This window comes from Protopterus annectens, chromosome 6.part0 (assembly GCF_019279795.1).
Source record: "Protopterus annectens isolate FY-2018-M chromosome 6.part0, PAN1.0, whole genome shotgun sequence".
Lineage (NCBI taxonomy): Eukaryota > Metazoa > Chordata > Ceratodontiformes > Protopteridae > Protopterus > Protopterus annectens.
In genome coordinates this window covers 859,416,780-859,429,712 of record NC_056737.1, presented here as the reverse complement: position 1 = coordinate 859,429,712, position 12,933 = coordinate 859,416,780, and the positions used below count along the sequence as shown (strand labels likewise).

Genomic DNA, 12,933 nt, shown 5'->3' with positions numbered 1-12,933 from the left:
ATCTTAATTGCTTTGTATTGCATGAATTTATGTTAGCAGTCTTGATTATTGTATTCATTTATCAGACTTCTAACATTTGGATCGTATTTACTTTCTGTAATCTATTTCTTGCATTGATCTTAATATGTCTATCCATCTCCATTAAATCTAGCAACTCTTCTTTCTTATAAACTGAGGTCACATTCTTTATTCTCTGTTTCCTGCACGCATTCTACAAGACATTTAAAAACATCTTCATGTGACAGATTATTTTCAGCTGCATTATGGGTAATCTGATGCTGTTTCATAGGAGAACACACTGGCCTTTCACTCCGTCACTTTGACTGCATCAGATTTGGCACCATTTCCTGTTCCTTCTCTTGCTGTGCAAGTCCAGCTGAACTTTGTACTGGTTTCCTGCTGAAGGCTGCAGAGTACCTTTATGTGGCAACTGATCAGATGCTTCCTGTTCCACCTGTTTCTTCTTAATTTGGGGACTTGCTGTTCCATAATGCTGTGATACTAGCAGAGCTGGATTTTCTACACTAAATCCTTCACTTTGCAGGTAATCCATAACTTCAGTTTTTATTTCTTTAACTTCCCCACTTTTCTACTTTCCCCTTTGTGTTCTTATTTATTTATTTGTATTGTGAACTTTTCCATATCCAGGCACCTCTGCTATTTCTCTTCAGATCTCTTTGGTGCTGCCTTTTTTATTGATTATGCAAAGAAAAAAGTAAAATTAAATATTGCACCATAGTAAATCTCTCTTTCTTTCCTCTGCCCATATTTCATCTTCACATATCTCCTCTTCACTTCTTTCCCCTTAATTTAGGGACTCATCGTTCCATCATAGGTTCATAGGTTGGTACTAGGCTATCGGCCCTAGAGCCTATGTAAGCCTAACCATAACAATTCCCTGGATATTTCTTCCCACAGTATTTACTTCTCTGGGCCCCTGTCTATCAGGGCGACTGACATGATCCCCGGGGTGAATTTCCTATCTCCAATCCAATCATCAAGGTTCCTTTTGAAGAGGGTCAATGAGGTGCTCTGCTTGACATGTATGGGCAGTCTATTCCAGAGTATGGGGAGTCTCTGGGTCAGGAACCTATCCCTCCAGCATGTTTTGTTCATTGTGATGACAAGGTTTAGATCCCTGGAGCGTGTGGCTCTGAGGGATTGGGATTTCTTTAAGTGGAGCATGTCCAACAGCTCAGGGTTTGACATGGCCTTGTATGTTAAGCAAAGATCGCCTCTGAGTAGACGATACGCCACAGAGTATAGCTGGAGTTTTTTTAGACGGTCAGCATATGGCATCTGCTTTAGGCCTGTGATTCTTTTAGTGAGGTATTTCTGTGGCCTTTCCAGCTGTTGCAGATGTCTTGTGAGGTACCTACCAAACGGGACATTATACTCTATAATGGGTCTAATGAGGGATGAGTACAGTGGGACAATGACCTCCTTTTTTCTGGATGAAAACCCCTTAGTGATGAGGTGTGCCACATAGAAGGATTTCCTGACTGTTGTGGCGATGTGGTTATCGAAAGTGAGAACATTGTCCACCTGTGTCCCTAAGTCTCTCATCACACTTTCAGTGTTTAGCGTCCTGCCACCTATGTGATAATTCATGGGTACATGTTTTTTTCCAAATAGGATAACTGTACATTTCTTGGCATTAAGATTGAGCCCATGGCTCTGGCACTAGGCATCTGTTTCTGTAAGGCCTTTTTGTAGAATATCCACATAATTTGGGGATTCAGTAATGGCTCCCAGTTTGCACTCATCTGCAAACTTTGTTAGCCAGAGTCCCTTAGTGTTGGCCTGTACTTCAGAGAAGTAGATGCCAAACAAGAGTGGTCCCAGGACTGAACTCTGAGGTACTCCACTTGTCACTTGTCTGGAGCTGGATTTGGAGTAGGCTACTTTTACAGTCTGGGTTCTGTCAGTAAGCCAGTTGGCAACCCATCGAGTGATGTAGGGATTTATGCCCAGCTTAGTAAGTTTATCTATGATTCCAGAGTGGGGGATGGTTTCGAAGGCCTTGGCGAGGTACAGATAGGCTGTGTGGACCACCTTACCCTCATCCACAGCTCTGGAGACTGATTCGAAGAAGTCAGTCAGACTCCGGAGACAAGGTCGGCACTTCACAAACCCAAACTGGGTGGGGTCCAGTGTTTGAATGTTGCCAATGTCTTTGTTTATAAGTTCCATGATAATGCGTTCCATGCCCTTGCAGATCAGTTTTGACAGACTGATGGGACAGTAGTTCCTGGGATCCAAGGCGGATCCTCCCTTGTGGAGCGGGATAACTGTAGCTGTTCACCACTCAGTGGGCACAAAGCCTGAGGTGAGGTTATGATTAAACATGACACTTAGGTGAGGTGCCAGTTCATTTTGTAGTTCATGTAGTACACAGCCTGGGATGTCATCTGGTCCCATGGATGCTGTATTCTTAGCTTTGGAGAGTGCAGTTTCTACCTGTGTGGCCGTGATTATCAGAATTTGGCAATCTTTTGGTATTGAGATGGGCCCTTTAGGGGGTGAGAGGGGGTGAAGTTGGCACTAAATCGATCTGCCAGGATATTGGCAATATCCTTGGGATCAGTATATTTAATGCCATTCTGTTGTAGCTCAGAGGAGATCTGAGCATTGCCATTTAGATTCTTGACATAACTATAGAATGCTTGTGGTTGTCTTTGGAATCTTTGGCAATTTTATTTTCATAACTAGCTTTTGAGGATTTTATGAGGGATCTCAGCTTCTTACTGAGGCTAGTGAGGGAGTTTTTTGCATCCTGGGATTATCCTCTTTTCTACAACAGTTTCTTCCTTCTGTTGTATAGTTTGTTTATAGCAGGGGACCACCAGATTGGCTTCCTTTTTTTGGAGAAGAGAATCTTGGTTCTATTTGGGATGGCATGATTCATGCACGAATGGATGTTCTCGTACAGTGCCTTAGTGTAGGATTCTGCAGTCGAACTTTCAGATCCCATCTGCATGGGTGTCGTGAAGTTTGTCACTTCTGACTTCAGTAGCATGAAGTTGGCTTTGGAGAAGTTTTTTAAGGAGGTTTCCTTACTGGGGTGTGGGGGTGAGATGTGGATGTCAAAGGTGATTTGCTTATGGTCAGACCTGACGAATGAGGGGGTGACCACTGGTGTGGAGCAGTGACATTACCTGTTTTGGATTTTCTACACTAAGTCCTTCTTTTTGCAGGTATTCTATAACTTTGGTTTCTGTTTGCTTAATGTCTACCTTACTAATCATTTGTTCTATATTCCCCCTTTGTTTTCTTATTTTGTTGTATTGTAAAATTTTCCATATCCAGATGCCTTTGCCTGTATTTCTGTACAGATATCGTTGGAGCTGCTTTTTTCTATTGATTAATTTTGCTTTCCTTTGTATAAATATTGCACCATATTGAATCTTTTTCTCTCTCGTATCCATATTTCCTGTTTAGATGTCTCGTGCTCCACCTGTTTCCCCTTACTTTGGGGGACTCATAGTCCCATCATGCGGTGACATAACCAGACTTTCTACACTAAATCCTTCACTTTGCAGGTTATTCCGTAACTTCAGCTTCTATTTGATTAACTTACATTTTACCAATCTTCTGTTTTACATTCCCCTTTTGTTTTTATTTTTTATATCTGGGTGCCTTTGCTTGTATTTCTCTTCAAATATCGTTGGAGCTGCTTCTTTTGTATTGATTAGTTTGGCTTTCTCCTTTGCATAAATATTGCCCCATATCAGATCTCTTCCTCCCTCAAGTTCATGTCTTTTTGTATAACTTTCAAAAATTGCTGGGTTTTGTTCTTTATATTTTTTGCAGTTCTTCTGTTTCTTCTTTTTCCAAGTGTTGCAAAGTTTCTTAGTCTATGCAATGTTTTTCACAGATCTGTTTTAATGAGCACAGAGTTGCATTAAAACTTTTGACAGTTTTTCTTGTGCAAGTACTTTTCTTTCTGTTAATAAATCTTTCATGTTTTGACTCACAGGCAGCTGATTATCCACTGAATCTGGTAACGTGGTCCAGCATTTCCTGCGTCATGATTACTGTGTCTTCTAAACGTTTACGTAACAGTACCCTGAACCATTTACAATGTAAGATGCTCTGTGGAACCCAACTGTAGGTGCTTTGAACTGAGTTTTTTATGAGATGCTAGAAGAATCTTGATTTTTTACAAGTTTTCAATGTTTGTTTTCCTCCTTTCTTTAAAATTAAAAGCATCTTCAATTACTTTGTTCATTCTCAACTTTCTCTTATGTCTGCCTGTAACCTAATTGTTTATGATTTTACACAGACACATTTCTGTCCCTTATCAAGGAAGTATGTGCATTGCTAAACTGACAGACTTGTGCTTTGTATCTTATTTTGGTAATATAATTCTGCTTTGTATTTTATTTTAGTAATATAAGCTTTAGTTGACTGTCCAACTGATTTCTGGTGAAAAATAAATGCCTTGAATATTATTTTGACTTGCAATATGCTTGAAACTTTGAATCTTGCCTTTCTCATCCTTCTTAACATAACCATAAAATTAAGTGTCATTGCTGATTCATTTCCTCAGACGTGAAAATCTTTGCTGCCTTGTTCTCCTTGTCCTCACTGCAAGTTCACTCGTATATCTCAAAGCGTTGAATCCAAAGCTTCTAGTTTTTTGACAAATTTCGGGGGGCTTCAGATGTATTAATGGTTGTAATGTAGATTTCTCAAACCAAAACTGAAAAATCGCAGCTGAAGAATTGGTATCTGATTAGAGCATAAAAATACCTATGCATTTGAGAGCAAGACTTAAGGCTGTTAAAAATTATGAAAATACAAAAAAATGATAGTGGATATGCTTTTAATTGGCAAATGAGAAATAGAGTTTGCTTTCTGTTATATGTAGATATGTTGAAGTTTCCATGGTAAAACATATAATGACAGAAACAGCTTAAATAGTCCCATGCAGAGCAGGACAGAAACTCAGCTTCTGGTTTCATATAACTTTTAGTTGTGATTCACTCATGTGCACTTGACAAACATTGTCAAAATGACAAGTAAAAGGTGTACAGATAGCAGATTATGAACAGGTCTCCGGATGTATTCGGCTTATGTTCTTGCAGCGTAAATGTCAAGAAGTTCATCCAAAGAGTTTGGCTAAAGTGAGTCATAACATCCATCTCAAAAATGTATAAGTGAGTTACAATTGGAGTGACTTTATCTTAATTGTTTGTAGTGTATGGACCCTTATCTTGTCCATGTAGTGCCATTTACGGAAAAAAGTGTAGGAGTGTAAAATGTACAGCATTGAAAGTCATAAAACAGCATTGCCACACAGAATGTGGCCAGAAGTGAAGGGCGTGTCTGATTAACAAGCATCTTTAAAATCAATTAGACACTTTGCTCTACCACATTTTGTATGCGTGCATGTGATAGCAAAGTGTGTAACAGCATTTAAAGTTGCTTTTAGCTTCTCATCGGTGTTCTGTAATGAATATGCCAGTGGCTGGTGTTAACTCTGTAGCATGAGACTGCAACTTAACGGTGCTGTGAAGTGCTTAACGAAGTTTTTCTTACGTTTGGAATGTAGTTGTAGCGTTCCATGCACTATATAGAGGATTATGATCAAGGCTCCTATTGAGACATGGATGCCAAGGAATTCACCTCGAGAGCGAAGTGTGAATCTTTGCATCCATATCGATTTTTGTAGTACATGGAATTTTATCTGCTACGTGTACTACTAGTTACAAAAAAAGGGGGGGAGTATTGAAGCATAAAATGTGCTATTAGCTTTGAAAGCCAGTAAAGGACTTTGTGCTGCTGCTGTCAGACAGTGGGATGTCTATGAACTTAACATTTTGTATCAATATTTATTTTCTGAAGACTAGGAAGTATGAAACTCTGTCTGGCATTACTGACGGTGTGTGTTGAAGCATAAAGTATTTTACTGTCTTTGAAAGCTGGTAAAGGGCTTTGTGTTGCTGCTGCTTTCAAACTGTTGTATGTCTGTGAGCTTTTTGGTTAATAAAAACTTAAAAGTAATAGAACAGATTTTGTATTAATATTCATTTTCTGAAGAAGAAGCATGAAAGTCTGTCTGAGATTAGTGACTGTCCATAAACATGAGTTACAGACAGTCAGTGAGTAATGTTAATTGTCTAACACGAGACTAGTACTTAGCAAAAGTTAAAATTTGACATTCACATATCCATGACCATAAAAAAAGTCCACAAAAAACTAGGAGCGTTATACAGAAATAAGCAATTTCTCACCAAAGCAGCAAAGATTTCAATAGCAAATTCCTACCTTATCTCCACCCTACTTTATGCCTCTCCAATATAAACCAACCTAAGGCAATGTGATCTAAACAAGCTAGAGACCTGCTACAACAAAATCGCCAAATTCGCCACAGGGGCATCCTACCGTAGTCACCACTGTCTCTCACTTGCTGAACTGGGCTGGCTTGAACTCCCTCGTCTCCTTCAGTGGTATCAACTCTCACTCGCCCACAAACTAGTAAACCATCCACTAAATTTCCCATCCCTCCAGAATCTACTCCAACCCTATCTCACCACCAGACCACTAAGATCCAGCAACAAAAATCACTTGCAGATCACTAAAGCCAATAACTCTGCTGGTGAAGCACTATTCTCTTGCGCCATAGCCAAATTATGTAACTCACTCCCACCCACTATTACCTCCGTACCATCATGCACCCACTTCAAAACTTTACTAAAAGCGCACCTATGAACATGCTGGCTATGCCCTTGCAACTCGCACTCTAATATCATCCACCCCATCCAACCACTACCTTTCTTTCCACTCCACTAACTACCTTGATTATAGCAAGCTCAGATGCTCATAAGCCTAGTACTTATTATACAGCAGGAACTTCTCATTGTAACATTTGTTAATGTCTGTTATGTACTTCACAGATAAAGATTCTAGTTGTCTACTGATGTACTGTGTTCTTCATCTGTAAATATGTTGTAAGTAATTGCTATGTTAAATTGTTAATCACTATGTAATCCAATGTAACTCCTGTCTGTTTATTTTAACTGTGGAGCTTTTCTCTCCGGGCCTCCGCTGAAAATGGACCTACGTCCAGTCGGACACTCCCTGTCAACAAATTTAAATAAATAAATAAATACAGTACCATTCTGACTTCACAAAGGTACTTAACAAGCTTGTCTTTTCAGCAGAGCATAATCAAGGCACCCCATGATGTACACAGAGGATTATAATCGATTTTCCAGTCATAACTGTATTATGTGTTCAAGACATGGATGCCAAAAATTCACCTCAAGAGGTGAATCTTGGCATCCATTTTGAGCACACCTAGCTAAAGGTTATATTCTTTGCAGTGCATGGAACTCTCTGGTCTATGTACAACTGATTCCATAAAAAAAGTGCAAAATTTTTTTTGTCAGCTTTGAAAGCTGGTAAAGTCCCTAGCGAGCAGTGAGACTACTTAGTGCTTAGCACAAGACCCAGTATTAATGCTGCTTCGAAAGGTGCTTAACAGTTGTTGAGCACCTTTCTAAGCACTGTTGATATCTGGTCTCTAACTAGGTTGTCTTTTTCTCCCAGTATTGGAGCTTCAGGTAAGCTACTGCCACACAGGTAAGTATTCTATATCGCAACAAACAGGTAAGTGTTTTATATCACAACAAACTTCTTCTAGACTTGGACTACGACCGATGCCTGACTTTACGTCACTCACTTAATGTCACAATTGTAAAGTACATATTTATGCTGCATAGTAGGAATTGATTGTAGCAAGGGGGCTCAGAGGCTGTCACAGATTTAACCTGGACCCTCATACCTAAGGTACCAGTTTGTCTAACTTCTTAATGAAGGTAAGTTTGTCAACAGTCTTTACTTGTTTGTCACTGTTTCCACAAATATCTACAGACCCTGAAGTGAAAAACTTTTCTCAAAAAGTATTCCACCTCCTGGATACATGCCATTGTTTGTGTGGGATTTGATCTCACTGGCTTAAGTTCCTGGGGGGGGGGGGTTCAGTAAAGCCTATACGGTCAATTTTCACTGTATGCACATCGCAGCAAGATGCCCACATGGCCGTGAATACTTTTAGATTCAGTAAACTCTGTGTAGTGGCATGCACTGATGCACAAACAAGGTAAATACCGTGGTTTGCTAATTACAGCATAAGTAGCTGAACTGTATGCTAATCAAGAAAACCAACATGGTTGAGCAATTCAACAAGCTCTAAAGCAACAGTGTAAACTCCATGCTGTTCCCTGTGTATTCGAAAACTTTTCGAATGCAGCCATGGAAAGGAGTCTACACAGACAAAACAGCAAGTAATTGTTATTAGATTTGTACAGAACTGACCTCAACATGTAACAGCAAGCACATAATTCCAGTTCTGTACTGGGTGAATGCAACAAAAGGAGAGGGCAGTGCTGGTGCAGTGGTAGCACTGCCTCACAGCAAGAGGTTCTTCGGTTCGATTCTCGGCTGGGTGCCTTCTGTGTGGAGTTTGCATGTCCTCCCTGCGTTCGTGTGGGTTTCTTTTCCTCCCACTTTACAAAGACATGCGAATGGAGCATTTCTCCCCGGGCCTCTGCTGAAAATTGGCTCGTTCCAAGTCGGACTTTCCCAGTTAACAAATGTTAAGTAAATAGAGGAACAATAGCAACATATCCTTTTTAAGTGCCATGTCATAAATGCAGCTTTGCTCTTTCAACCACAAATAAAGAATACACTTGTAACTAATCCAGACTGCTAAAAGTGTAAACCTTGTGAAACAGACTATTCATAGTGGCATGTAAGCATATGCAGTATGTAGCTGAGAAAGTACAGACATAACGTCTGAAAAACAGTACTCCTCTGTGAAGATGTATGGTAAAGTAATAGCCTTCCTTGTGTGTTCAACATTCAGCTCCCCTTCAGCAGTTTCCCTGGCTACATTGTTGCCAACCGTGTAGATTCAGGGCTGTCAGCAAGTTGAAGACGCAAATCAGGTCTGAACTCATTAGAATTGCTGAATCCCAATAAATTGGAACTGTGTAGAGATGTTCACATCATGTAGGCACTCTCTCGGTGTTTATTTTCAATGGATGGTGACAGTGAATGATGACAACAAGGGGAGGTCTCATATCAGTCCACCTTTAGGTCTGTGACGGGTGAAAATACACATAAGCAGTGCATAGTTCACAAGTTCTGTTTCATTAAGATGCAACCTCTTCCTTTGTTGGTAAAATGTGTCTCTGTCTGCTTTAAGTACTTTTTTATTATTATTTTGGTTATTGTTTGCTTGATATAGAGCTTAACACAGTCATGGCAAATGGAGGAATGAATGGCAGGTTTCCTGGAGCTTGTCTTGTACCTATTCCTGTGGCAGCACTTGTAGGGCTGAAGTATAGCTGGTCCTGGGTTCTGTTACAGGGTGTGCAACCTTTCCTTCATTTTTGTGCTCCATGTTTACACGATATCATAGGAATGGAGGAAAGTAGTACTAGTTTTGTCTGTGTTTACCTTATTTATGCAGAGGTGTGCATAGCGCACTAATGAGTAAGCAGCAGGTATGTTTAATAGATGCATGTTAATGAACCAATCCAGCATGGCGGAGCTGTTCAACAAGCTATAAAGCATTCATGTAGACTCCATACTGTTTTTTCCTACATGCTTCAATACTGTTGGAGTAGCAATATGGAAAATCTACAGGGACGCAATGCTAGGGGCTGCTGTTGCTTTCATCCGCCTGTATATGCTAGAGGCTGAAGCCAAAGGTGCTGCTGCTGGTGCCAATAGGCCTAGGCTGGGAAGGAGAAGGGTTTTCAGGCAGTGAGTAACTTTTCAGATGCTACATGATCTGCAGATTGTAGAGCACTACAAGGTGGACAGGGACATACTACAAGAACTCTGTAACGTCTGCCGCCGTCAACTCAGAGCCAGAGCCAAGTGAGTGGAACCCACCCCAGTGGAAACTAATGTATGTGTAGCCCTTAGAGTCCTAGCTACAGGTACCTTTCAAAGACCAACTGGGGACATGATGGGTGTGTCGCAGGCATCAGCATCCAGGATCCTCCACCAATTCCTAGATGCTGTGCTCATACATGCCAGTGAGCACATATTTTTCCTTGTAGTTCTTAGGAGAGGGCCAGAAAGATGCAACAGTTCTACCATGTAGCGCACTACCCTGAAGTACTGGGTGCCATAAATTGCACTCATGTACATGTTAAGGAATCACCTGTTGAGCTAGTTAGAATCTACATTAACTACAAGGGATGCCACTCCATTAACTGCCAAGTCATGTGTAATGCCCAGGGAATTATCTTAACTGTGTGTGCTGGCAACCCTGGCAGTTATCATGACTCCCATATCTGGCATACATCACAGCTGTATCAATTTGCTAAGGGGGACATCCCACAGTGCCATTTACTGGGGGGGATATTGGCTATGCATTGGAATCGTGGCTGATGACACCCATTGGAAGTGTGCACACAGCCATGAAATAATGCCATAATGGGGGAAACGCTTAAACCAGAAACACTATAGAGCGTGTATTTGGGATGCTGAAGTCACACTTCCGGTGCCTAGGTGCATTTGATGGAGATCTGCAGTATAGTCCACACACGTACACAAATCTTCACAGTATGTGCTATGCTACACAGTCTGATCCTGTAGAAACAGCTGCAGCAGGATCAACAAGGGAAAGGGATACACCCCCCCCCCAACAATACCTCATTCACCATGGCCAAGTCAGAGGAGGACTCTGAGTGGGAACCACCAGCTGCTGTGTCTGGAGACAGATGTCGGTGTGCTAAGTAGCATTTATATCACGTTATCAAAAGATGAAAATAGCGAACGCTATTTCATCGGCCCCAAAACATCTAAACATGAAAATATTGAATATTCAGTACAGTGAATTTTTTTCCATGGAAAAAATTCACTGCTCCGAAACACATACACACAACACAAGCACATCAAACAAACAGCAGCCACACACACAGACACTTAAATTCCTACATCTAACGCTACACTGAACTAAACATATACTACTATCTACCCACTTACCTTAACCCAAACCCTAACCCTAAGGTTAATCAGTATCGCACACTCACCTAACCCGCACCCTAACCCTAACTCACTTAAACCGCCCCAACCCTAAAGTCTGTCACTATCGCACACAAGCCTAACCCGCGCCCTAACTCACTTAACCCGCCCCTAACCCTAACGTACAAACAATCGCACACTTACCTGAACCCAACCCGTAACTTTCCACCACAGCGCTAAGAATAGCGAAGCCAAGGAAATGGCCAACCGAATTCTTTCCAGAGGAAAGAATTCGCTGTTCTGCAACTTCACTATTCTTAGCATTCGCTGTATTGTGTTCGATATCAGAACATTCAAAGTTTTAATACTTCGATGTTCTGATATAGACCTGCTAAGTATGCCTTTGCTTAGGCTAAGAGACAACACATAGCACATACACTGACCACCTAGGTGCCTAATACCTTTCTCCTACTCACATATATGTAACATTGATACCAGGCAAACTTGTACAACCTTTACTTCCCCATGTACTGGCTGTGTACTGCTGGCATCAGTCAGCCAGCCCTGAACTAAAACTGTGTCAACTGCTGCATTTGCAAGGCAAGTCCTGAACCTGGAGTGTATTCTTTAATAATATTATTGCATGTCCATGTATTTCTTTACTTGGTATAGTAATCCAGTAAATAGTGGTGGATTTGTACAGAAAGTACCTTAACATATGACAGCAGACACATATTGTACTTATGCGTGTCTATTATTAAGTTGTAGGCCTAAGGCATCAAAGATGCTTACAGTCATACCTCTCAAAAATATTGATGATGACTGCATGCCCTCAGTTTAGCAGCATGCATTTGTACTGGAAAATCATTAGAGAGAGAAGTTAGAAAGTAATGATACACATTGCAGTTTCTGACTTCATAACCCCTTCCCAAGATCAGACAGGCAGGATGCAGAACAAGGAGAGTAACGAGCATCATATCCTTTGTGCCATAGTAGTAACTCACCTTTGCTGTCTCCAAAAAGAACAGGCTGTGCTTGTTTGTGCCATAACAGTAACTGAGCTTTGCCCCCCCCCTCAAAAAAGAGCAGTGTACCCTTGTTCGTGGCATAACAGTAATTCACCTATACTCCCCCAAAAGAGCAGTATGTGCTTGTTTGTGCCATCCAACCTGGCCATCAGTTGCTGGCAACTGCATATCATATTACTCCTAGTTAATATCCTCGCACATTTTAAGGCCAATGATATGGAATGATGTTCTTCGTGTTTCAATGTTGCAGTCATCACATTTGGGTTATCCCTGTCAGGGTCGCCCTCGGCCAGCCCGAATACCAGAGGCTTAGTATTTCTGCGTTGGTTGCTGTCACTTCAGGACTGACATCAGGTCATCAGTAGTATAAAGTAAGGCAGCCGACCCCATTACTTCAGTCTTTCTTGCCATGGAGCCCAAAGCAGAAGCAGTTTGCAAGAGTGCCGGTCGGCCGGCCGCTACCTGAGTTTCGTCTACCGATTTGAAGCTGAGGTCTGCTAAAGCAAAGTACCCTGTTGGGGATCCTTTTTTCTTGCACTAACCGATGTTAGAAAAAGTTAACAATTGTCTCGCATGTGGAAAGCAAATACCACACTGAGACTTTCATTCTTACTGCGTCACTTGTTTAGGCCCAGACCATGACTTCCCCCACTGTCGCTTCTGTGCCTTGTTCAATGCCAGAACTGTCCGTCGTCGGGCCCTTATTGTAGCTAGTTTTTTTTTTCTCTTACAGTCCTTGAACTCCAATATGGCTTCAGTAAGCCATCCGACAGCAGATCTTCCGAAAAAACGTAAAGATAAAGACAGAGACAGACAGCTTAGGTCCAAACCTACCGACAGCGCTTCCGTTAAGCTAGTCGTCAGTTCTTCAGTCCTCAGTGAGGCGGTTTCACAGCCCCTGATGCCCGCTTCT

General features: G+C 41.3%; 1 protein-coding gene across 3 annotated transcripts in view; it reads left to right on the top strand.

Moving 5' to 3' along the window:
- The window catches only part of RCOR1 (REST corepressor 1), a 559,543-nt gene that overhangs the window by 167,096 nt on the left and 379,514 nt on the right, over positions 1-12,933 (top strand). Inside the window, exon 4 of one of the 3 annotated variants that reach the window (XM_044074532.1) lies at positions 3,980-4,085. The exons of the other annotated variants lie outside the window; for them this stretch is intronic. Within the exon in view, the coding sequence (XP_043930467.1) occupies positions 3,980-4,085 (106 nt within the window). The remainder of the gene's footprint in view (positions 1-3,979; positions 4,086-12,933) is intronic. 3 annotated transcript variants of the gene reach the window in all.